General features: G+C 38.0%; 1 protein-coding gene across 1 annotated transcript in view; it reads right to left on the bottom strand.

Annotated features, from left to right (window-relative positions):
- Positions 1 to 26,208, bottom strand: part of DCDC2C (doublecortin domain containing 2C) — a 240,992-nt gene that overhangs the window by 109,112 nt on the left and 105,672 nt on the right. Inside the window, exon 9 of the mRNA XM_043981022.1 lies at positions 9,820 to 9,885. Coding sequence (XP_043836957.1) covers positions 9,820 to 9,885 — 66 coding nt within the window. The remainder of the gene's footprint in view (positions 1 to 9,819; positions 9,886 to 26,208) is intronic.

Below are 26,208 nucleotides of genomic sequence, written 5' to 3' on the forward strand. Positions count from 1 at the left end.
CCTTACATCATAGTGGCTCAGGAAAATAGAACAGCTTGAACAAAAACACGGAGCCAAGAAAGTAAGAAGTATGTTTCAGCCATTCAGATTGATCATATAGAATTCATAAGGGGTTAATGACAAACCTATCTAAAACTAAGACCTTTACCTCTCCAACCCCACCCTTCCACATGTCTTCCCTATTTCAGTCAAGTCTTCCAGGTTTGTAACCTTATTTTTATTTATCCCACATATCTGATCAATTGCCAAATGTTGTCATTTCTACCTCCATAATGTCTCTCCCATCAAACTCCCTCCCTAGTGACAAAACCATCACCTTCATTCATGTTTTCATTACCTCCTGCTTGTATTATGACAATGGTCCATTAATGGTCTCCTAACCAAAAGCCTCTTCCCTCTCTGATCAATACTCCACATTGTTGCCAAAGTGACTATCTTTAAGTATAGATCTTACCATGTTACTCCCCACCTTGGGCAAGTCACAATCTCTAGGCCTGTTTCCTCAACTATAAAATAAAGAGTTGAACTGGATGACCACTAGGGTTCTTTCCAACTAAATTTATAATACTATTGCAACCATGGGTTCAAATTCCATTGCACAAGATTTTCCTCATTATCGAAGTTTGATTATTCAGTGAATTGTACTTATATGTTGGGTGAGTTGGTGTGAACTTGGGAAGAGAGAACTCTTAACTGGCTTCTCTACATGTCAGCTTCTTCCCTGAGTCATTTATCTATTCTGTCTGTCTCTCTATCTCTATGTCTCTCTCACTTTCTCTCTGTCTGTGTGTGTCTCAGTAAAAACGTGCTACATGTTTAATTGTTATTTCAATTTCAAGTTCACAAATATCTACCTTTCCTTACATTCTGCAGAGTCAGAGGCTAACAAATCTCATCTCCTTTCCTTCCTCCGAATTGTTTTCAAGTACTCAATTAAATTAAAATTGTGTGTGGTAAGTGCAATTAGAAATGAATAAAAAGAAAAAAACACAAATGTTTTCATTTTTATTACCTCACAGTTGGGTTGTTCAAATAAGTTAATTAATGAATGCTGATAACATTCAATTCAGAAGATGAAAAAAGTATTCCTCGAGCCTAGAGCACCACCAGAAGTTGAGAGGACAGAGTAATTGCATACTGAAGGCATTCTCAAGGTGAAAAGACATCATATGAAAGCTAAGGACTAGGTTTGCTTCTCCAAAAACTCTTTAAAAATCATTGCACTTCACCTGTGTCTGTCACAGTGGTCAAAAAAGCAACACTTGCTGTTAAGTTCTGATCTTTCTGTTCACAACTGGACACCCATTTCCAATAGCTCCATTGTTCTGTAGAGCTTGAAATGTTGTCAAAGAGTGGCTGAAGTGAAACATCTGGCTGACTCATTAAGAACATGATAAATGAAATAAATTAAAATAACCATCATGATGCAACTCTACATGGTAGTTATCATCATATATCCATAGTACAAGTAAGTTGGGTGAATTAAACAACTTACTCAAAGTCACATAAATCAATTTAACAAATATATAATAAATACTCAGTGAAATACAAGCTTCTTGCAGGATGATACCAATGCCTTTTTTGTCTTTATAGGTAGTGCCATACTCCTCCTCAAATAAATCAATCTATGATCTCATCAGTTTGGATGCTTGCTCCAATAATGGACTCAGGAAGCCTTATCTACCTATGGCTGTTATCTTCCCATAATTTATGACAGGTGTTTCATCAATTGCAATGGAGAACGTTCTCTCTTACTCCTGACATTGTAAAGATACCAGTAATGCACTCAAGCTGTCCATGTGTCATTTTTCTAACCAGAAATCCAGTTCCTCTCCTCTTCTTCTCAGATGTTTTTCTGATGCCATCTCTTAGTCCTGCTCTTCTTTGAAGTTCCTCATTGATTATATGTTTCTCTTACCTACCATACACCTTGCCTTCACCTTCTTTACAATTCATTTTCAAGTCCTCAGAAATGGTTGTGTTCCAGGGCTTAAAGTCATATAACACCACCAATGGAATATTGGCTTGAAAAGATGGGCCTTTGTTTCTGGAATGCAGTTTCCTTAAAGCAATCTGGGTCACCAGCTCTATTCCTGCTGCTTATTCTGGGCCCAACTCATCATCTCTTTGTATTGTCCATCCCTGCCTCTTCCCTACTAATATCCTCATCAAAAATGGCTCAGATTAGGGCAGCTAGGTGGCATAGTGGATAAAGCACCAGCCCTGGATTCAGGAGTACCTGAGTTCAAATCTGGCCTCAGACACTTGACACTTACTAGCTGTGTGACCCTGGGCAAGTCACTTAACCCCATTGCCCTGCAAAAAAAAATGGCTCAGATTCATATAGAAATTAGTCTCATAAAGATTCATATTAGGCATCTTGCACATAGTAGTCTTACTGAATTGAATAGCTAGGCATTATGGGGATAGACAAGGCCCCTGCTTCCATTAATTCAGTCAATCAAAAAAAAAACTTTATTAAGCATTCATTGTTTTCAGAAAATTGTACAAGACACTGAGAGAATTGTACCTACTCTTAAGGAACTTGCAAGCATCATCATCATTATTATTACAGGAGAATAAGACACAAACATTGGGTAACTATAATACAAAATATTGCCCAAGAAGTACTTTGTGAAGGTTATTAGCACTAGGGGGTGTAGTTCAGAACTAGCTTTATGGAGATGGTATCCCTGGAGCTGGCTTTAAAGAATAGGTAGATAGCCAACAGACAAAGAGGAGAGCAAGGGGACACTCTAAGAACAACAGGAACAAAGTCAGGAAGCTCAAACCACACAGGGTTTGTCTGGAACAAAGAGTCCAATTTGGCAAGAGTATACATTGTATGAAATGGAATTGTTATGTAAGGCTAGCAAGACAAGATTATGCCATAGTGTACAGAGTGCTGGGCCTAGAATCAGAAAAACCTGAGTTCAAATGTGACCTCAGATAACAATAGCTGTGTGACCCTGGGCAAGTCACTTAAACCTGTTTGCCTCAGTTTCCTCTTCTGTGCAATGGGTATAATAATAGCACCTACCTCACAGAGCTGGAAGACTCAAATGAAATAATAATTATAAAGTGCTTAGCATGGTGCCTGACACATAGTAAGTGCTATATAAATATTAGTTATTATTATTATCCTCATCATCATTATCACCATTATCATAGACTCATCATAGATTTAGAACTGAAAGGGACTGATCTAAAGCAACTCTATCATTCTAAGGACAAAGAAACTAAAGTCCCGAGGGTCTAAGTGGCATAGCCAAGATTTGAACCTACTTCCTCAGAGTCTAAATTCTGTGTTCCTACAGTACCACATTGCTACCACAATAGGTCTGGATCTTGAAAGAACTCGGGTAGAAATATCAATTTGCAAGTCATTTACATAGCAGTGACTGCTGAAGTAATGGAAATGAATGAGAAAGTGAAGAGAAAGAATATAAAGAGAAAACAAAAGAAGCCTAGGGACAGAGCCTTGGAGGGCATTCACCTAAAGAGGTCAGAAATAAGATTAACTGGCAGAAAAGGAGGCAAAGAAGGGAAAGAGATAAGAGAACCAGAGAAATATAGTAATTGTGAAGCTAAGAGAAGAAAGAGCATCCCAAAGGAAGAGTAGTCTACCATTGTCAAATGTTTGACTGGCCAAGGGCCTTGAGGACTGGGGGGTGGGGGTAGGGTTTAATTATTTAGTCACTGGCAAACTTTAAAAGAGCAATCCTCGAGAATCAAGTCAAAAATTACTTGAAACAATTAACAACTTTAGCAAAGTAGCAGGATATAAAATAAATCCACATAAATCATCAGCATTTCTATACATGACCAACAAAGTCCAGCAGCAAGAGATAGAAAGAGAAATTCCATTTAAAGTAACGGTAGATAATATAAAATACTTGGGAGTCTACTTGCCAAGACAAACCCAGGAACTCTATGAACACAACTACCAAACACTCTTCACACAAATCAAATCAGATCTAAATAATTGGAAAGATATCAATTGCTCATGGATAGGCAGAGCTAATATAGTAAAAATGACAATACTGCCTAAATTAATTTACTTATTCAGTGCCATACCAATCAGACTACCTAAAAATTATTTTATACAGCTAGAAAAAATAATAAAATTCATCTGGAAAAACAAAAAATCAAGAACATCCAGGGAAATAATGAAAAAAAATTCACAGGAAGGTGGGTTAGCGGTACCAAACCTGGAGCTTTACTATAAAGCGGCAGTCATCAAAACTATCTGGTACTGGCTAAAAAATAGAGTGGTAGATCAATGGAATAGGCTAGGCTCAGGAAATGCAGTAGTAAATGACACTAGTAATGTAGTGTTTGATAAACCCAAAGACTCCAGCTTCTGAGATAGGAACTCAGTATTTGACAAAAACTGCTGGGAAAACTGGAAGATAGTATGGCAGAAATTAGGCATAGACCAACATCTTACACCTTATACTAAAATAAGGTCAAAATGGATACATGATTTAGACATAAGAGGTGATACCATAGGTAAATTAGGAGAGAAAGGAATAGTCTACCTATCAGATCTTTGGAAAGGAAAACAGTTTTTGACCAAACAAGAGATAGAGTATATTATAAAATGCAAAATGGATGATTTTGATTATATTAAATTAAAAAATTTTTGTACAAACAGAAGCAATGCATCCAAAATTGGAAGGGAGGCAGAAAGCTGGGAAATAATTTTTGAGGCCAGTGCTTCTGATAAAGGCCTCATCTCTAAAATATATAGGGAATTAAATCAAATTTATAAGAATCCAAGTCATTCCCCAATTGAGAAATGGTCAAAGGATATGAACAGGCAGTTTTCTGATGAAGAAACCAAAGCTATCTATTCCCATATGAAAAAATGCTCTAAATCTCTAATGATTAGAGAGATGCAAATTAAAACAACTCTGAGGTACCACCTGACACCTATCAGATTGGCTAAAATGACAAAAAAGGAAGATAATAAATGTTGGAGAGGCTGTGGGAAAATTGGAACACTAATGCATTGTTGGTGGAGCTGTGAGCTGATCCAACCATTCTGGAGAGCAATTTGGAATTATGCCCAAAGGGCGATAAAGCTGTGCATACCCTTTGACCCAGCAATCCCACTTTTAGGTCTTTTTCCCAAAGAAATCATGGAAGGGGGAAAGGGACCCACATGTACAAAAATATTTATAGCTGCTCTTTACGTGGTAGCAAGGAATTGGAAGTTGAGGGGGTGCCCATCAATTGGGGAATGGCTGGACAAGTTGTGGTATATGAATACAATGGAATACTATTGTGCTGTAAGAAATGATGAGCAGGAAGAGTTCAGAGAAACCTGGAGGGTCTTACATGAGCTGATGATGAGTGAGATGAGCAGAACCAGAAGAACATTGTACACAGTATCATCAACATTGAGTGTTGACCTACTGTGATGGACTATATTCTTCTCACCAATGCAATGGTACAGAAGAGTTCCAGGGAACTCATGATAGAAGAGGATCTCCAAATCCAAGAAAAAAAAAGAAAGAAAGAACTGTGGAGTATAGATGCTGATTGAACCATATTATTTCTTTTATTTTGGGTGCTGTTGTTTTTTTTTTCTATTTTGAGGTTTTGCATCACTGCTCTGATTCTTTCTCTTGTAACAGGATTAATGCAGAAATAGGATTAATGTTATTATGTGTATATATATATATATATATGTGTGTATATATATATATATGTATATGTATATGTATAGAGATATATAGATATAACCTATATCAGATTACCTGCTGTCTAGGGGAGGGGGGAGGGAGGGGAGGGAGGGAGAAAAATCTGAAATTGTAAAGCATGTATAAACAAAAGTTGAGAACTATCTTTACACGTAACGGAAAAAATAAAATACCTCATACATTAAAAAAAAAAAGAGCAATACTTAGTGGAATGATGGGACAAGAAGCCAAGATTGCATTAGACTGAGGATAGAAATGAGGAAATGGAGGCAGTGGATACAAATTATTTAAAAAACATTTGATAATTAAAGATTAAGTGAAGTGAGAGATGAGATGATGGTTGAAGGGGTTAGACAGATTAGAGGGACTCTGGGAAGGAGAAGTAACCTGTGGAAGAGAGGAACTGAAAATGCATAAGAGAGAAGAATTTATCCTGGCAGTGGAAGGCATAAATGGGAACAAGGAGACTGGGGAAGTGATTAATCTTCATAAGTTTGGATACCTCTCTCCTCTGTAACTAGAAGGAAGGAGAAAAAGACTGGGTGCTTCTACTAAGATATTTTAAGTGTTAGATGAAAGAATTTAAGCTAATTTCTGCTAGATGGCTTTAGTTTTCTCAGCAAAATAGGAGGCTAGACCAAGTGTAGGGATTGCACGTTGTATTTGGGGATTCATGGACAAAGGAAAAAAAATGGAAAATTTGTTCAGGATAATGAAATAAGGAGTTGGTAAAAGTAGAGCAGGACTTTCAATAAGCAGTTGAGGGGCCAGCTAAGGTTATGCACCATTAATCTGCATTGGGCAAAATAACTTCAATTTCATTACTTTCTCCAGCATGTTTAGCAATCCAGTAATTACTGTTCAATCATTTCCTCTTTGTGACCCTGTTTGGGGTTTTCTTGGCAAAGATACTACAGTAGTTTGCCATTTCCTTCTCCAGTTCATTTTACAGATGAGGAAACTGAGACAAACAGAATTAAGTGACTTGCCCAGGGTCACATACCTAGTAAGTGCCTGAGTCTAGATTTGAATTCAGATCTTCCTGACTCTGGGCCCCAGCACTCTATCCACCATGCCACTTAGTTGCCCTGCAACCCTGTAATAGGAATGGAGAAATTAATTGACTGGAATTCTGAGAACAAACATCCAAATATCCATAATGCTCAGGCTATGACTTCCTAGCCGTTTCCACAGCATATCATCTATACTCTACCAGAAACTTGAACTCTTTAAGTCAGCTACTCCTGGGACTCCAGATTCTGATAAAGGAACTTTCTTTCTTGCCAAGACCAAGGTCTTTACACCCCTTCCTGGCCATCCCCACAACTTACTGCCAAATCTATTTACTACTCCTCCTTTCCAGTTCACCTTTATGTATTGTCTTCCCCCATTTGAATGTAAGTTTTTTGAGGACAGGCCTTAACTTGCTTGCCTATATTTGTAGTTCCAGTGCTTAGCACAGTGCCTGCTACATCCTTTCTCACTATCTATAACATACAGCTGAATAGGCAGTTTATTTAGTTAGTCCAACATAACTTGGACAAGCACAACAGATGGACAAAGAGCTGAGCCCAGAACAGAGTAGGAGGAAGACAATGATACGGATTGCTTTGGGAAACTGTCCAGTGTTTTCAATGGTCACAAGCTGCTTGTTACCACAAAAACATATATCTTTATGCCAATAATCTTCTGCTGATGATCTAAGGCTATAAAACATGGACCACTGATACATGAGAGGAGCTAAAATGACAAATAACTCAAAGGAAAATTCAAAGTTGCATGGTAGAGATTGCATCATGCAACAATGATTTGGACTAGAGAAGTGGATTAAAAGACTTTGTGAAGGGTGTGTGGGTTACCAGTAAAGGAGATGGAGCAGCTATGTAATGTCAATGAGAAACAGTAAATGGACCAGCCAAGTGCCATGCTGGATGCCCTGAAATACTAAAGCAATGAGAGAAAGGCTTCCAGTGCTATCTAGATTTCCTATGGAGAATTTGTAGGGGAAATACTCATAAAGCTTATCTTAATAGAGTCTAGTTAGGAACAATGACATGGATGATCTCTCTTTATTAGGTAGGCATTTCATTCTATTAGCATGCCAGAGATATCATTGCTCTCCTATCATAAAAGGCAATTGTTAGGTTGGTTGGTTTTGTTTTTGGTCTTATATTCAAAAGTAAAAAACCAACTTTGACAATCTTAGAAATAAAATAAGAAAAAATAACACCCCCAGAAGGAGGAAAAATATATATTTTAGACATATTAACTCTATCTATTTAAATAAATCTATGTTTCACTAAGAGCAGGTCTTCTCTGAAGGAAACAATTTGGTCTCATCATTTCATGGAATCTCACAGGAATTCTGTCAGTGTCACACTGATGAGACTAAAATGCCTGGACTGGTAGCACAACTTTAAAAGCTACAGACACACCAAACAAAACCATAAGGTATATGGTGAATTAGAAGTCTTTACACTTGCTTCTGCTGCCACCTACAGAGCATACACAATTCAGACTCACAGGATGTCAGCTCCATTTACACAGCTTATTGCAAGCACAAAACTAACTAAATGTCGAATTTAGAGCTGGAATTGGCATTAGAGATCATCTCGTTATAAACCCCCTCGTTTTAAAAAGAGAGGAACTTTAGCTCAGAATATGAAAATGATCTGTTCAAGGTCACAGAGGTAGTAAGTAGTAGAATTACTGTATGGACCCAAATTTTCTTGAGCTGATTATCTCAGTATGCTACATCACATCTGTGCTATAACTCTGAGCCTAATGGGATATTTCACCTATCTTGACTAAACAGGATGCAAAGGAGGGAGATGAGACATAAAGAAAAATGGATGCAGTCCTTGATCTCAAGATTACAATCCAGTAGGAAAGGTGAGAACATAGACACATACAATAGACACATAGTGTAATATAAAATAAAAGATAAATGCCAAAGGAAGGAAAATCAGTGAACCCAAGTGTTTGTTCTAAGATGGCGATGGCTCATTAGTGATTAGGGGAGCTCAGGGAAGACCACTGTAAATGAGTTACATTGAATCTCTGTCTTAGAGTATTTCTACAAAGATTTCAGGTACAGGGAATGGCTTTGAACAAAGACACAGCCATGAAATACAGGAAAGACAGGGTGATCCTAGTTTGTGGAAGGCCATGATTACCAGGCTAAGGAGTCTGGCTTTTATTGAGTAAGGAGCCATTGATGGATTTTTGAGCAGTAGAGTTGGCATAACCCAGTCTATGCATCAGCATGATTAATCTGGAAGGGGGGGTAAAGGACAGATTAGAGGTGGGGAGAGACCCTAGACAGGAAAACTGATTCAAAAAGATTATGAGTCCAGGTGAGAAATCATGAGGTGTACTGAAATGATGAGAGCAGGAAAGAACAAATTCTAGAGATCTTAGGGAGATCAAACTGGCAGAACTTGGCAACTGATTGGATAAAAGAGATTTTTTAAAATAGGGACGATTCAGTCAAAAGTTTTGATTGTATGTAAGTGGTTGAAGATGATAAGAGCAATAGTTTCACAAATAATGTCAATGATTTTAAAGAAATACAATCTGAGATTATACAGAAAGGAGCATGGTATAGTGAACAGTGAATCAGGAATACCTGGGCTCGCATCCTGCCTCAAACACTTACTAATAATGATATAAACCTGGGCAAGTCACTTAACCTCTCTGTGCCTGTTTCATCACCTGTAAAATGAGGATAATAATAACATCTTCCTCACAAAGTCATTGTGAGAATCAAATAAGATAATGTAAATAAAGTGTTTTGCTAACTTTAAACGGTTATATAAATGTGAGCTATCATTATAGGAGTTAAGACAGATACCCTATGTCACTAAGGATTACTTATGCATAGATATTTTATATACTAAAGGAGTTATGCCCTAAGAATCTAATTACCAAGGACAAAAATGTATGTGGAAATGAGATATTGTGTTTCCAATCCTGTCCTAACTTTAATTCTCAAATCTGTAATTTGGGTTTTATTCTTTCCCACCTGTATCCTCCCCCCACATGGGATAAGTACGTCTGATAATTAATAATTGATAAGACATTCCCATATGCTCTAAGATATTCAACTTACTTTGTTATCATGGTTACTGATTATGTCAAAAATATCTTCATCATCTTTAATCTCTTCAGGTGGTGTCTAGAGGGAAAAAAATTATCATGAGGTAAATACAGGTATATCCAAAACGGAAATGTCCAAAAAATTCAATAGAATGCATGATATAGTATGACTTTTTTACATAATTTCTTGGGTATAAAGAAATAATACATTTAGATTTTTTTTGTTTTTAAGTTGTTACCTCAACCACACATTAGAATTATATGATGTAGAACTACAATAGATCCTAAAGATCATCTGACCCCACCCCCATTCATTTTATAGAAACTGAAAATCAGGGAGGATTAAGTCACTTGATCAAAGTCACATAGATAGTGACAGTGCCAGGATTTGAACTTAGGTCTTTGGACTTAGAATCCAGAGTCCATTCTGCATCTGGTTCTACCAAAGAAGTACTTATAAGAACATCCAAGGAAAACTTCAGAGGGAGTATTATATCATGGCCTTAGTGAAGGTAGGATTTAGAGAATGAACAAATGACTAAAAAGATGATGTTTTGGGGCAGCTAGGTGGTGCAGTAGATATAGCACTGGCCCTGGATTCAGGAGGACCTGAGTTCAAATCCAGCCTCAGACCCTTGACACGCTGTGTGACCCTGGGCAAGTCACTTAACCCCAATTGCCTCACACATACACAAAAAAAGATGATGTCTTAAGAAGAGGACTTAGCTTTCCCTTGAATTATGGTCCAAAACACAAGAATGATAGGATGAAGCTTATCTAAGAAGGACTAAGAAGTAAGTATTTGCATGAAAATTGACTGATATAACTTAGAAGGCAGCTAACTGAAATTGGATGAGCAGAGAGAATAGAATGGAAGAACAAGACCCAGATATGGTTGCTAAAGCAGATGCCACACAAAGCAGCAGAATATGGCATAAGCAGAATAGCAATAGAGGGTTCTCAGTAATTCAAAAGATAATGATACGGAAAAGCAGTAAGAACTCTTATCAATGCAATGACCATCCATTATTCCAGATGATTGATGATGACACATGCTATCTACCTTCTGACAGAAAGGTGATGAATTCAGAAAGCAGAATGAGATATTTTTAACATGGCTAATGAGGGGATTTATTTTGCCTCACTATGCGTATTTGTTACATGGAATTTACTTTTCTATTTTTCCCCAATGGAGTGAGGGGTGGAAGGGAGAGAAAATGGATTTGTTAATTTTTAAATAAAATTTAATTTTTTAAAAAAGAAAGACTATGGTGAAGGAAAAGAGAATAAACCTGGGAATCAAATGTCCTATTGTTCAAGTCCAAGACTTGCCTGAGGTCACATTACTATTAAGTGGGGAAACTACTTCCCTCCTCTAGCCTCAGGTCCCTTACCTATAAAATGAGCAAGAGGTACCAGATGGCTTCTAAAAGTTTATGGCTTCTAAAGGTTTATGAGTTTATTATCCTATATCATTAATGACCAGGTCACTATAGGAGTTTCTGGTCAGCAAGTTATAACTTAGTTATTTCACTTGGTGTCTGTTTGGGAACCCAATCAAGTAGCTTTGTTCTCTTCCTCCTTTAGACAGCATTTGCTGAGTCTTCCATCTTAGTGAAATACTTGGCTGATTGTATTCCTCTCACACCAGTTGATCAATTCTCTCCTCATTGATTTTTCCCCATCCTTCATAGCTCTGTCAGGTGTTTCTGAAGCTGAAAGAATGATGATGATAGACTTTTCTGGTGCAACATAGTGCAATTCCCTAATTGGGAAGTGGAACTTACCTCCTCTATTGGGATAACCCTGGTGGATCTACATTATATAGAGCCACTGCTACCATTGTATAATGAAAGTGTTTTCTAGGAAGTAACTAATTTTACATTTAAAAATAAAATGAACAACAGCCTTAACCTATAAATTCTAGATGTCTGGGAATTCAAACAGGACCAAACAGAAATATACTTGTAATACATTGGTTGGTTGTTGTCCTTCATTCTCAAAGAGGAACAAAATGACATCACTATTTTAGAGTCAAGTTACAGTGTGTCTGACTGTGGATGATCAGACCAATATGAACTTGGAATGCTCTACCCCAGGTCGGGCACAAATAGTCCATGTGAGTATTTGGTATGGATTCTCTAAATCTTCCCATCTTGCATTTCTTTGGAGGTACTTTAATTATGCTTTGCTCATAGAACACAGAACCTTCTTTGATGATGGCACAGCATGCTTTATGGTACAGTGCCTGTGTATTCCCATGTCATGCAATCAATTCCAAAGTTCTTCAGAGAGACCTTGAGAGTGTCCTTGTATCATTTCTTCTGATCTCCACATGAGTGCTTGCATTGTGTGAGTTATCTGCAAAAATTGAACAATGTGGCCAGCCTACTAGAGTCACACTCTCTGCAGTAGAGTTTGAATGCTTGACAGTTTGGTTCAAGAAAGGACTTCAGTGTCTGGTACCTTATCCTGCCAGGTGATCTTCAGAATCTTCCTAAGACAAATCAAATGGAAGCAATTCAATTTCTTGGCATGGTGCTGGTAGACTGTCCAGGTTTCATAGGCATTCATCAATGAGGTGAACACAACAGCTCTGTAAACCTTCAGTTTGGTAGGCAGTCTAATACATAACTTCTGTGAGAAGAGGGAGTCTCTGTTATTTAATGCCTATGTGACACTGGGTATGTCACTTAATTGTCCCCACCTAGGGTTCAGTTTCCTTAAGGGGAAAAAAGGGCTAACCTCAACCTCTCAGAAACCTTTTAGCTCTTACTCCTTTGGAAATGGGAGGCAGGGTATTGAGTGGCTTGAACCTGAAGTCAGGAGACACGTTGTTCTGAGTCCCACTTCCAGCATTCATTAGCTGGGTGACCACAAGCAAGTTACTTAGCCTTTATGATGCTCACTGCCCTGAAGCCAACCCAGTGAGATGAGACTCCCTGAACTTAGCTAGACCTGTTTTTAGAAATAATGTACCATCAGAGCTGACACTTAAGGTTTTTCCATCTCAATAGGATCTACCAGCACTTATATTCCTCTTCCATAGCCTTCGACCCAGCCTTGCCTCTATTTGCCTGTGCTACACAGTTCCCTAATCTGTAAAATGAGGGAATTGAACTAGGTGGCCTCTGTGGTCCTTTTCAGTTCTCCATTTGTGACCCCATGTCACCAGAAAACACTGAAGTCCAATTTAGTGAAAGCTCATTGCTATTAGGGGAAGGTAAACTAGTACCACAGAAGGTCATGGCCTTGAAGACTCTCTAGCCTGATTCCCCTTAATTTGGAAAATGAGGCCTCAGAATGTTGTGACTTTCCCAGTGTCACATAGCTAGTGAAAAGCAGAACCACAATTTGAATCTAGTTCTTCTGAATTTATGTCCCATGCTCTTTCTTCTATATAATAGTATTTTTAAATAAAAACGAAAACTAAATGTCATTTACTTGAAGAGAATAAAACCAGAAATAGCAACTGATAACATAATCTGCCTATATGAGCCTGTGATACTCTATACATCAAACAGTAAAGATTACAGCTTGAGGGTAGAGGGAGGAGGGTAAGGAACCCCAAATCAAGGCCAAAGACAGATGAAAGACTAAAAATAAACTGTTTTTCAGAAAGTTCTTTTTTTAAAGTGTAAAAGAATACAGCATCACAGAAACAGATGATATTAAAGGCCAAGTATAATCAAAATCAAAGGAGATGACGGTGGGGGGAAAAAACCGTTCCCATCATATAGCAGCAAAAGGACTCATTCCATCCTGATTTTATAGCCTATAATTCTAATCCCTAACAACTTCTCCATTTTACTTTCATTACATTTTCTAGGAAAATAAGATTTGTACCCCATCCACCAAACAAAAGTCCCTTAGTACCTTTGAAGTCTTAGCACTACCGAGATCACTGTTAATGTAAGATGTAGTTTTTCTAAGAACAATTTGCACCCTCTCCCCCCATGGTGCCTTCTTCCTCAATTTATTATGAATCTAAAAGTTATGGGTTTCTAAGAGGCCCTACATAATCAGATGTTGATGTTGATTTATTTAGAAGGTTTGAGTGGGGAAAGGGCTTACAGAATAAATTTACTTTCAAGAAATGACTTTTTTTAGTTTTTAAAATTTATTTATAGCTTTTTTTACATCACCTTAATTTCCAAACATGAAAAAATACCTCCCTCCTTCCACACCTAAAGAGCTACCCTTGTAATAACAGATAAAAGCAGATGTTTTTAAAAAGGCAGTTAAGTATAAGTATCACATTTGCAATATCACAATATTTGCATTGCTCTGCACCCTGAAGTCCCCCACACATGCAAAGAAAGAAAGGAGTGCAGTCGTAGACATTGTTTTCCTGGTTCTGCTTCATTCATTTACTTTGCATCAATTCACATGTCTTCCTGTGATTCTCTGTACTTTTTACATCGTCATCCTTTCTTACTGTAGTAATATTTTACCCATTCCTGTACCAGTATTCATTTAGTCATTTCCCAAACAAAACATATCATTTTGTTCCTAGTTCTTGGTTACTACAAAAAATTACTGCTATAAGTGTTTTGTTGTATATGGGGCCTTTCTCTTTGACTTCTTTATGCCCAGCAGTGGGATTTAATTGACATTTTAAAAGAGACATTTCCATCTGCTTTGTCACTTCACCCTAAGGACCATAGGACCTTTCCATCTGGCTTGCAGCTAAGTGTTTCTAAATATACTCTCTCCCCCATTACAATGTGAGATCCCTGACAGCACGTGATGTCTACCTTTCTATTTGTATCCCAACTGCTTAACACAGTGTTTTACACAGAGTAAGAGCTTAATAAATTCTTCATTCATTCATTCATTCATTCATTCATTCATTCATTCTGGGTCGAGTATGAATGGGATTGGCTTTTAACACTGGGAACTAACTCTCAAGCATTAAGGTGAATCTTCCAAAAATTGTAAGGATAGCAAAGGGTACTGTAGAATTTAACCATCAGCAGTAAGAGGTCTATTGAAAGAAAGCTAAGTGACTAAAGTTTGAGGGAGATGGGAAAGACTGAAATAAATATATCTACACACATACACATACACATACATATATATGTATATATATATACACCATTACTGCCATAATAAATGATATTTATAAACTATTTTAGTCTTTCCCCTCTTCCATATATGTGTATATACTACATATATATACATATATATGTATATGTAGAAGACAAATATATACTATTACTGCCATTAAAATGATATATACTAAATATTTCACTCTTTCCATATATACATATGTATGTGTGTATGTATGTGTGTATAAAATAAAGACCTCCCTTATTGTGAGTAGACTGGGGGGAAACAATTTTATACCAGAACCAGAAAAATTGAGTAATTTTCAGAATCAGAGGTGCAAGGTCAGAATTTATGATTAATAGGCATCCTGGAATGTCAGGGCAACTAATTCCTCCAGCTACTGATGACTGATCTATAAAGGCAGAGTTTCTGACACCCTCTGCCCCCAAGAGGCTAAGGGAACAGACACCAATGGGAGCTGCCCCACCCCCCTTCTCTGTAAGGCCACAAGTATTTCTGAAAATGACTTGAAGGTGTCAGGAGGAAAATTCTAAGTCCCTGGAGTTGAAGGGAGAGGATGGGGAGGGGAGGCAAATCTAATGGCTGCAGATTTAATGCTTCAAAATAGAGCTATTTGCCATCTCAGATTAAACATGAGATTACAGGATGCAATTGAGTCTGGCTAGAGAAATACAATCTGCTCTTTTTTGTTGAGAAAAACTTTAGGTTTGGCTCTTGTTCTTGTGCACTTCTAAAACGGGTGTTAAATCATTCTGATTTATACTGTGATGGAAGAGTATAAGTGTACTCCAACTTAAGTGTGCTCCTTACTGAGTACTGCAGGCCTCTGGGCTTTGGTGTATATTATACATATTTATAATGTAATGTCAGCTGTTACACTGGCATATTGGATTTAGGGGAGATTCTGCCTTCTTGAGCTTCTTTCTCACAGTGCCTTGCATATAGGATCACTCAATAAATATTTGCTGAATCTGAAATCTATCTCAAAAGCTCTAGTACTGGCTTCATAAATGTATTCTTTGGATATTAAAAGTCCATAATATCGCATAACTGATAGGAGACACAGCGCAACATTTGAAAAAATGGCGTAGACTCCAGAACTATAAGAGACCTTAGGCCTTGGACCTAGCTTCACTACATCATGTTCAGATAGGGAAATCAAGACCCCATCTGCTCAAGGTTACATAGGTAATAAATACCACAGCCAAGATTCAAAAACTGTGTCCTTTAACTACAAATTCAATGGTCTTTCTTTCTGCCTATCTCACTGTTCCTTTTATAGTATACTCATAATAGGATATGAAAACAAACTAATCTGGGGAAGCTAGGTGGCACAGTGGATAAAGCACTGGCCCTGGACTCAGGAGGACCTGAGTTCAAATCTGGCCTCAGACACTTGACACTTACTAGCTGTGTGACCCTGGGCAAGTCACTTAACCCCCATTGCCCTGGGGGAGGGGGAGAAACAAGCAAATCCAAAAATTGTCCTCTCCCTCCCATGCCCATTGTCTGTTTAGTAGGATAACAATGTTACAAAATACTTTACCTGATTGTCTTCCTCAATAACCCCAGATAACAAATTCCTGCATTGCCTTTCTGTTCATTGTGCCTTTCATAAGGTAGGGAAACAATCAGAGGAAGGATACTGTGGGCATGATGATCTAATAAGGAGGAACTAGTAAATACACTAGAAATAAAAATAACTTGCCACCTTAAAATTCATGATCAATAAGGAATGCCTCAGACATAATACAGATTACCCAAGACTTCAGGAAAGCAGATTTCAGTAAATTCAGAGAAATGATACATAGGATCCAATGACCTGAGACCCTAAAAGAAATGTCAATTCAAGAGAGATGGGAAGTTCTTAATTCAGTTTAAGAAGCAATTGTTAAGTGCCTACTGTGTGTGGGTAATTGTACTATCTCTTGGAATACAAACACAAAACAACAACAACAACAACAAAATTAGTCCTGGCTCTCAAACGGCTTACATTTTACTGGGGGACTGTAATAGTCAATCAGAAGCCCCTCTATTAAGTTTGGTCAGCTGTGTCCAAAGGGCTATAAAACTGTGCATAGACATCCAAAAAAATGACCTATTTGTGTAAAAATGTTTATAGCAGCTCTTTTTGGTGGCTAAGAATCAGAAATCAAGGGGGGCAGAGCCAAGAAGGTGGAGGAAAGGCATTAAACACACAGAGCTCCTGACACAATTACCCCCAAAACAGCAATAAAACAAGCCCTGGAGCGGCAAAACCCACAAAAAGACACTGAGATTATTTTCCAGATTAAAGGGGGCCATACTGGGCTGTGAGAAGAATCCAACCCCCAAGCACTCTGACACAGACCCCAAACAAGCTACACAAAGGGAATTTACCCCCAGCCTCCAAATCAGCTGCAGCACCAGTATCTTCTGGAACTGAGTTTACCGTCAGGTGAAAGAGCTGAACGGCTAAGGGGGGAGGGGGAGGGGAACCCAGGGGTGTCTGCAGGACCTGAGGAGCAGTTCAGATATCCCAACCCAGCAGGGAACCAGGAAGAAATCTTGAGTGGCAGGAGGCCCAGGTAGGGGGAAGGGCACAGGCTCATCGAAGCTAAAAACCACAACAGCACTCTGCTGGCTGGTAAACTAGCAAGTTGGCACAAGGTTACCTTTGGACCATAGAACAAGTCAGGTGAGAGAAAAACCTGCCCTCCCTCAAACTGAAACACCTGGAACTCTCTAAAGCTTGACACAGTGTAGCTTGCAAGTTGGGCCCCACTGTAAGAGAGAGCTAAAAGTCAAGTAAAAAACAGCAATATGAGCAAGCAAAGAAAGTTGAGACCAATGGAAAGTTTCTTTAGCAATAAGGAAGATGGAGGTGCACCCTCAGAGGAGGATAACAACCTCAGGACCCCTACATCCAAAGCTTCCAAAAAAATATGAATTGGTCTCAGGCCATGGAAGCACTCAAAAGGGACTCTGAAGATAACATAGGAGAGATAGAAGGAAGATTTAGAGAGAGGAAGGAAAGAATGGAAAGAGAAATGAGAGTGATGGAGAGCTATGAGAAAAAAGTCAACAGCTTGAAAAGCTGAAAAGGAGATTAAAAAGCTGTCTGATGAAAATTATTGTCTAAGAACTAGGATTAAACAAATGGAAGCTAGTGAATTTATGAGTAACCAAGACACAGTAAAGCAAATCCAAATGAATAAAAAAAAATAGAGGGCAATATGAAATATCTTTTTGGAAAAACAACTGACCTGGAAAATAGATCCAGGAGAGATAATATGAAAATCATTGGACTACCTGAAAACCATGACCACAATAAGAGTTTAGACAGCATCTTCCAAGAGATTGTCAGGGAAAATTGCCCTGATATTCTAGAAGCAGAAGGCAAAATAGAAATTGAAAGAATCCACCAATCACCTCCTGAAAGAGATCCCAAAAGGAAAACCTCCAGGAATATTATAGCCAAAGTCAAGGAGAAAATATTGCAAGCAGCTAGAAAAAAGGAATTCATATATTGTGGAGCTCCAATAAGGCTAAAGCAAGATCTAGCAGCATTTCCATTAAAGGACTGGAGGGCATGGAATATGATATTCCAGAGGGCAAAGGAACTGGGACTACAGTCAAGAATCACATACCCAGCAAAACTGATTATAATCTTTCAGAGGAAAAAATGGGATTTCAATTAAAAAAAGAGGTCTTTCAAGCATTTGTGATGAAAAGACCTGAAATGAATAGAAAATTTGACTTTCAAATACAAGACCCTGGAGAAACATAAAAAGGTAAACAGGAAAAAGAATTAATGAGAGACATTAAAAGATCAAACTGTTTACATTCCTACATGGGAAGATAATACTTTGAACTCATAAGAACTTTCTCAGTAAGGAATTCACAGAAGACACAGGTCTGAACTGAATATGAAGGGATGATATCTGTAAATCATTTATGTTTTGTTCTTTCTGGAGCAGACAGGGTGGGGTGTCTTATGTCTGGAGCCAGATTTGGGCTTGGGGCCTCCTGGGTCCAGGGCTAGTGCATTGTCCACTGTGCCACCTAACTAACCCATGATGACATCTTTAAAATAGGGTTGAGGGTTAGGAGCAATAGACTGGAGGAGGGGGAAGGGGAGAGATGTTCTGGGGAGAGGTAGTTCACATGAAGGAAATAAGAAAAAAGCTTATGGAAGGGAGGGGAAGAAGGGGAAGGAGTGGGGGAGTGAGTGAACCTTAATATAATCAGAATTGGATCAAAGAGGTACTAACATACATACTCAAGTGGGTATAGTAATATATTTTTGCCCTGAGGGAAAGTGGGAGGGGAGGGAGATAAAGGGGTGGGGGAGAGAAGAGGGGAAGGAGGGAAGGGCAGATTGGGGGAGAGAGCAGTAAAAAGCAAAACACTTTTAAGGAAGGTGAATATGTTCTGTATAACTGTACAAGTATGAAATATTGAATTGCTTGATTTCATAGGGAGGTTGGGGAGGGAGGAAGAAAAATTTAGAACACAGAATTAGCTCAAAGACCTTAATCTCATCAGAATGGGCTCAAGGAGGGAATAACATTCACACCCAATTAGGAGGAGTAATCTATTTAACCCTACAGGAAAGTAGGAGGGTAAGAGGATAAGGAGGGAAGGGTGAAAAAAGGGAGTATAGAGGGGGGGAGAGGCTGGGCTATTATGAAGAAAATTCTTAGTCAAGTTTAAGCTACTATATACAGGTTATGATGAATAGGATACTATCAGAAAAACCTGGAAAGACCTACATGAACTGAAGCAGAGTGAAATGTACTGTATACAAAATAACAGCAATAGTGTAAGATGATCTGCTGGGAAGCATGTTGTTATTTTCATCAAGGCAATGATCCAAAATAACCCTGAAGAACTTATGAAAATTGCAATCCATCTACATAGAAAGAACTGATGGTATCTGAAAACAGATGGAAACATATTTTTTCAATGTTTATTTTCTTTGGCAATTCCTTAATCTGAAGTTTTGTTTAACTGTTTTCTCTCAAAACCTAACTAATGTGGGGATGTTTTCCATGACTACTCATATATAACTTATTTTGAATTGCTTGAGTTCTTGTGGGTGGAAGACGGGAAGGGAGGGTGGAAGAGAAGTTGGAACACAAAGTTTTAAAAAATTGTTGTCAAAATTTGTTTTTACATATATTTTGGAAAATAAAATTCTAAAAAAAAAGAATCAGAAATCAAAGGAATGTCCATCAATTAGGGGATGGCTAAACAAGCTGTGGTATATGATTTGATAGAATATTATTATAAGAAATGACAAGCAGAATGATTTCAGAAAGCCTCAGACTTACATGAACTGATGTATAGTGAGGTGAATAGAACCAAGAGAATAGTGTACACGGTAACAGTAATATTGTACAATGAAGAACTGTGAATGGTTTAGCTATTCTCAGCAATATAACAATCCAAGACAATCCCAAAGGACTAATGATGAAGCATACTATCTGCCTCCAGAGAAAGAACTGATAATTGTTTGAATATAGACTGAACATGCTATTTTTTGCTTTCTTTCATTCTTTTTCTTTTATTCAAGTCTCTTGTACAAAATTACTAATATGGAAATGTTTTACATGATTGCACATATATAACCTATATCTTATTGCTTACTGTCTAAGGGAGCAGGGAGAAGAGGAAGGGAGGAATTAAGGGATAAAATTCAGAACTCAAAACTTAAGAAAAAACAAATGTTAAAACAATTATTTTTAACATAATTGGGGGAAAACAACATATATATACATTTTGTTTTGTTTTGTTTTGTTTTGTTTTTTGCAGGGCAATGGTGGTTAAGTGACTTGCCCAGGGTCACACAGCTAGTAAGTGTCAAGTGTCTGAGGTTGGATTTGAACTCAGGTACTCCTGAATCCAGGGTCGGTGCTTTATACACTGCACCACCTAGCTGCCCCTATATATTTTTTAAAGGAGGGGAAAATGTGCTACAGATATAAAATATTGCATGAACTTTCAGGTGCAGTGTGTCATTAGTTTTACTTGACTCTTGTATTTGTTACAAAAGACCTCTCATGAAGTAGGAGTAATCTGTAAATGTTTGTAATATAAAAAGCAAAGCATGTCAATAAAACTCAGTGTTTAAAAAAAAAACTTTAGTCAATCAATTTGATGAGATTACAGGATATGGCCTTTTAAACTAAACCAACAGCCAAAACATGGATTAAGACACCAAGCATTGGGACATGGTGGTACTTATGCTTTAGAAGTATTATTTTGGTATCAGTAAGGAGGACACCAGCCCCTTGGTGGTGTGATACAGTTAATTCTGATTCTAGTCCTGAGATTAGGGCTACCTCATGAGGACTGGTGATGGCAGGAAAGCTGCACCATTGTTGGAGGAACTGCCTCCCACTGTGGTCTACAATAGTGATCTATTAAACTGCTCAACCCTTTTTGGACCATTTTAAGGCTCTTTTCTCCCTTGGGTTTCAAGACTAGAATAAAACAAAGAGAGGAAGGAGGGAACTTTTCTAGTCACCAATCCCCTCCCCTTGGCCAGGAGCAATGATGAGCCATAGAAGAAGCCCAAAAGGCCTGAGAATAGAGTTTCTAGACCTCCCTTCTTCTTGCACCTTTCTGTTTCCTTTCTGAGACTAGGTCAGTGATTAAGCAGTCTGAAGAAATGGGCTTCTCTAATCTTGGGGATTACCTTCAGTGTAATCCTAAATCTTATTGCTCCTAAATTTGGGAGTCAGGCATCAACTTCCCAGAGGAAAATGTCCTTAATGACTCATTTTAGCATAAGGATTCTACAGCTTAATAACTAAAACCATGGCCTGGCTGGACAAGAGATCTGTACCTTGCCAACTTTCCACGATAACTTCTCTGAGTTGCTTGAACAGTGAGTGTTTTAGGGAGATGGTAAATATCTGCTCAACAATCCCAGAGAGTCTTTACCTTCTGGGGCAATATAATGAATGTCACAGGCAATTTGGGTGTTTTATTTTTCCTATATTTAGCCATACATACCTGTGAGTCCTCTGTCTTTTATGTAGTTTCTGTGGTAGAGAAAATAAAAAGCTATCCTATAACTGATATCAGTACGGTACATCGAGTGCCTTTGTGGAAAGTTACACTCTTAATCACTTTTAGAAAAACTCTAGGCCCAAGCCACACCTATGTTTTGTTTTAGAGACTTCTCTGGAGTTTTACTCCATGGTGAGGGTAAAGCCAGAAAGTAACCTGGAGGTCAAGCCCCCAAGACTTTGCAAACCCAGGTCAAAGGGAAGCCTTGGACCATGGGTCACAGAAATACAATACAGTTTTAGAGGGAGGGATAATATTAATAGCTAGGAGACACAGAAAAATCATCTGATTTAAGTCATAATTCTAAGAAGTATAAATAAGGATGAATTACAATCCTGACCTTGAGGCAGCCAGGACAAAGACATGGCAGGAGTAGATGGAATGCTGATTTGGAAAAATAAGTAGGGGCAGCTAGGTGGTGCAGTGGATAGAGCACCGGCCCTGGAGTCAGGAGGACCTGAGTTCAAATCCGGCCTCAGACACTTAATACTTACTAGCTGTGTGACCGTGGACAAGTCACTTAACCCCAACTGCCTCACCCAAAAAAAACCCACAACAACAAAAACAACATAAAAATAAATAAATAAGTAGACTAATTTGGCTGGATCTGAGAGTGTGTGAAAGACAGTGAAGTGAAATAAGTCAGGAAAGAGAAGTCAGAACTAGAGATGTACTGAGGGGTTTTAAATTTTAAGCTGAAGATATTGGACAACAAAAAGGAAGTACAATTATTCAACAAATGAAGCTCACAATTCTTTCAATTCAATTCAGCAAACACTTAAGTATCTATTATGTAAATTTCAGTGAGCTAGAGCATTTATTTGTAATTATATCTTAATATCCAATATGTTAGTCAATAAAAATCTAATCTATTTTACTTCTATTAATTAGGAGTTAAAATAAGGATCAGCTTATTTGAAACATCAGTAGGAGAAATTCTATTATATTACAGGTTATATCCCATTAAAATAAACTTCAAAGGTACAGATTGCTTACAGGTACTTTACTAGAATGTGGTTTATGACATATGGCTTATATATGGTTGGCAACAAAGTTAGACCTTGGAAACATTCTCATTTTAATTAAATTAACAATACAATATTTGTTTTAATGAAATTTTGAGTGTCTAGTTAGGTGGCACAGTGAATAAGAACACTGGACTTGGAGTCATTGAGACCTAAATTCAAACCCTGTCTCAGACAATTCCTAGCTGTATGACCTTGGGCAAGTCACTTGATCTCTTTTTAGCCTCAGTTTCTTCATCTGTAAAATGAGAATAATGATAGCACCTGCCTCACAAGATTATTGTGAGGGTGAAATGAGATAACATATAGAAAGAGCTTTCCAAACCTTAAAGCACTATATAAATTCTAGAAGTTATTATTGCTATAATTATTGATAGAATACAGACTCCTTGAGGGTCAAGATATCCTTTTATTTCTAGCACCTATTGGATTGCTTAGCACCTAGTAAATACTTAATAAATGACTTGTTGACTTTCTGTAACTCTTGCTTGGGAGGTACCATCATTTTATAGGCAAGAAAATAATGAAGAACAGACCAATAACTCAGAAAAATTTAAATTTTAAAAAGGTAGTTTTGGGGCAGCTAGGTGGCACAGTGGATAAAACACTGGCCTTGGATTCAGGAGGACCTGAGTTCAAATCCAGCCTTAGACACTTGACACTTAACTAGCTGTGTGATCCTGGGCAAGTCACTTAACCCTCACTGCCCTGCAAAAAAAATAATAAATTAACAAAAAAAAATAAACAAAAGGTAGTTATCTAAAAAGTTTTTATTTTCCAAAATACTGTCATATCTAAATGTTTAATGGTCAAGTGATTTATAAATGGCTAAAAAGCACAAACAAGTCTTGGAAGGCAAAGAATTTATTGGTAGCTTAACATTTCTGACTGTCCTGAAACAATATTGTTTGAACTACATAGTAATAAGAATTTTTTAAAAACGTTATGAGAGGGAAAAATACATTATGAGAGGAGTTGCTAAAAATGGAAGATATATAAGTGGAAGATATATTTACTGAGGTAGAGTACAATTGATTGGCTTTTGTTAGGGGAGTTTTTTGGAGAATGGGTCTTCGTTTCTTGCCCAAGCTGGAGTGTAGTAGCTACTCCCAGGCTTGATCCCACTGCAGTTCAGCACAAGAGTGTTCATCTGATTCTGAGGCAGTCTGGTGACTCATCATTCCCAGAGACTCACCATTTTGGTGCCAGATTTAGTATGGATGCCCTATTGGCTTTGCTCATGCAACTCAAAGTTCCTAAGATGAAGAGATCCACCAGCCTCAACTTTCCACAGTAGCTCTGATTTTACAGATGTGCCCCACAATTCATGGCCAGCTATAACTGATTTTTTTTTTTTGCAGGGCAATGAGGGTTGTGACTTGCCCAAGATCACACAGCTAGGGTAAAGTGTCTGAGGCTGGATTTGAACTCAGGTCCTCCTGAATCCAGGGCCGGTGCTTTATCCGTGGAGCCACCTAGATGCCCCCAGCTATAACTGATTTTTAAAAACATATTACAAGACTGAAAAATAGAACTGAACTAAAGGCAAAGAAACAAAGTGATGAATGATTGATTATAGAAAAAGAAATAGAAGAAAACCTAACTGGTTTCTTATGACAGGCACTTGATAATTGCCAGTAATTTTTTTTTTTTTGGCGGGGCAACGGGGGTTAAGTGCCTTGCCCAGGGTCACACAGCCAGTAAGTGTCAAGTGTCTGAGGCTGGATTTGAACTCAGGAACTACTGAATCCAGGGCCGGTGCTTTATCCACTGCGCCACCTAGCTGCCCCCGCCAGTAATTTTTATACTTAGTGTGCTCTGAGTGGGGATTAGCAAAAAATAAAATTGATAAATATTTGTATTTTCTAGAATTTAAAGACATCTGTTAAAAATTAGCAACCAGTAAGGATGCTTTTAAAGGTTAAAGCAAAGTTAAAGTGTTAAGCAAAGAATGTTAGACCTAAAAGTGATTTTGGAGATGATCTACTCCAACCCTTTCCCCATTTTATAGATCTAATCCAATTCAACAAGTATTTATTAGATACCACCTATGTATTAGGAATTGAAGATGCAAAATGAAAGAAAAAATTAGTCCCTGCCCTCAAGGAACTTAGATACATATGAGGAAACAGTTGCAGAGAAGTGAAATGTTCTGCCCAAGATCACACAACTAGCTAGTCAATAACAGAAGTAGGACCAGAATTTTCTGACTTCCAGTATAGAGGTACATTATGTTTCCATGATGTAAAGCCACTGCTTCTCTCTTTTATACACCTTTCCTATTCTGGTTGCCAGGTGGTGCAATGGATAGAGTACTGAGCCTGGACTCAGGAAGAACATGAGTTCAAATCTGGCCTCATACACTTACAAGCTAGGTGAACTTGTGCAACTCTGTTTGCCTCAGTTTTCTCATCTGTATAATGAAGAGAATAATAGCACCTATTTCCCAGGGTTGTTGTAAGGATCCAATGAGATTATATTTACAAAGGACTTAGCACAGTAGATCTTTAATAGAAGTTTGTTTCCTTCCTCTTGTTCTTCCTCTATCTTATTCTTTATATTCCTTTTTACTCATTCTCTACCTCTTCAGGTTTCCCTCTTAGCAAGATCCCTAACACTCCTTTACCCCTCTAATCCATTCTTCACTCCAGCCATCGAAACATCCCTTTCCCCTCTGGCTTTAAGTCCTAATACCTTATTTCCTTTGACCTGCTCCATATCCCTCCCAACTCTCCTCATTATCCTATCTCCCCCACTCTTAGTGAAGCTCCTCTTTCAATCAATCAATCAATATTTATTAAGTGCATACCATGAGCTAGGTATTGTACTAAATTCTGAAGTGAAAAAAGAGGCAAAAGACAATCCTTGCCTTCAAGGCAGAGTTGAAGGAGAACATTCCAGACATGGGGGACAGCCAGAGAAAATGTCCTGAGCCCTGAGAGATAGTGTCTTATTTGGGGAACAACAAGGAGGCCAGTATCATTGGATAGGGAGTAAAGTGTAAGAAGAATGGAAAGGTAGGTAGAACTTGGGATGTTAAATAGAGCATTTTGTGGCTAACCTCCTGGAATGGTGGAAGTGATCCAAGTGTGAGGCTTGGCTGGGAGCTAAGGATTCAAGAGAGCATGGTGTAAAGTTGAATTGGTTCATCAAGGGGTTAGATGGGTAGAGAAGGAGAGAATGGCTATTGAAGGGGAAAGGGCCAGGGTGATAATTGAGTAGTGAAGGAATTGAAGATCAAGATA

This window comes from Dromiciops gliroides, chromosome 2, assembly GCF_019393635.1.
Source record: "Dromiciops gliroides isolate mDroGli1 chromosome 2, mDroGli1.pri, whole genome shotgun sequence".
Classification (NCBI taxonomy): Eukaryota; Metazoa; Chordata; class Mammalia; order Microbiotheria; family Microbiotheriidae; genus Dromiciops; species Dromiciops gliroides.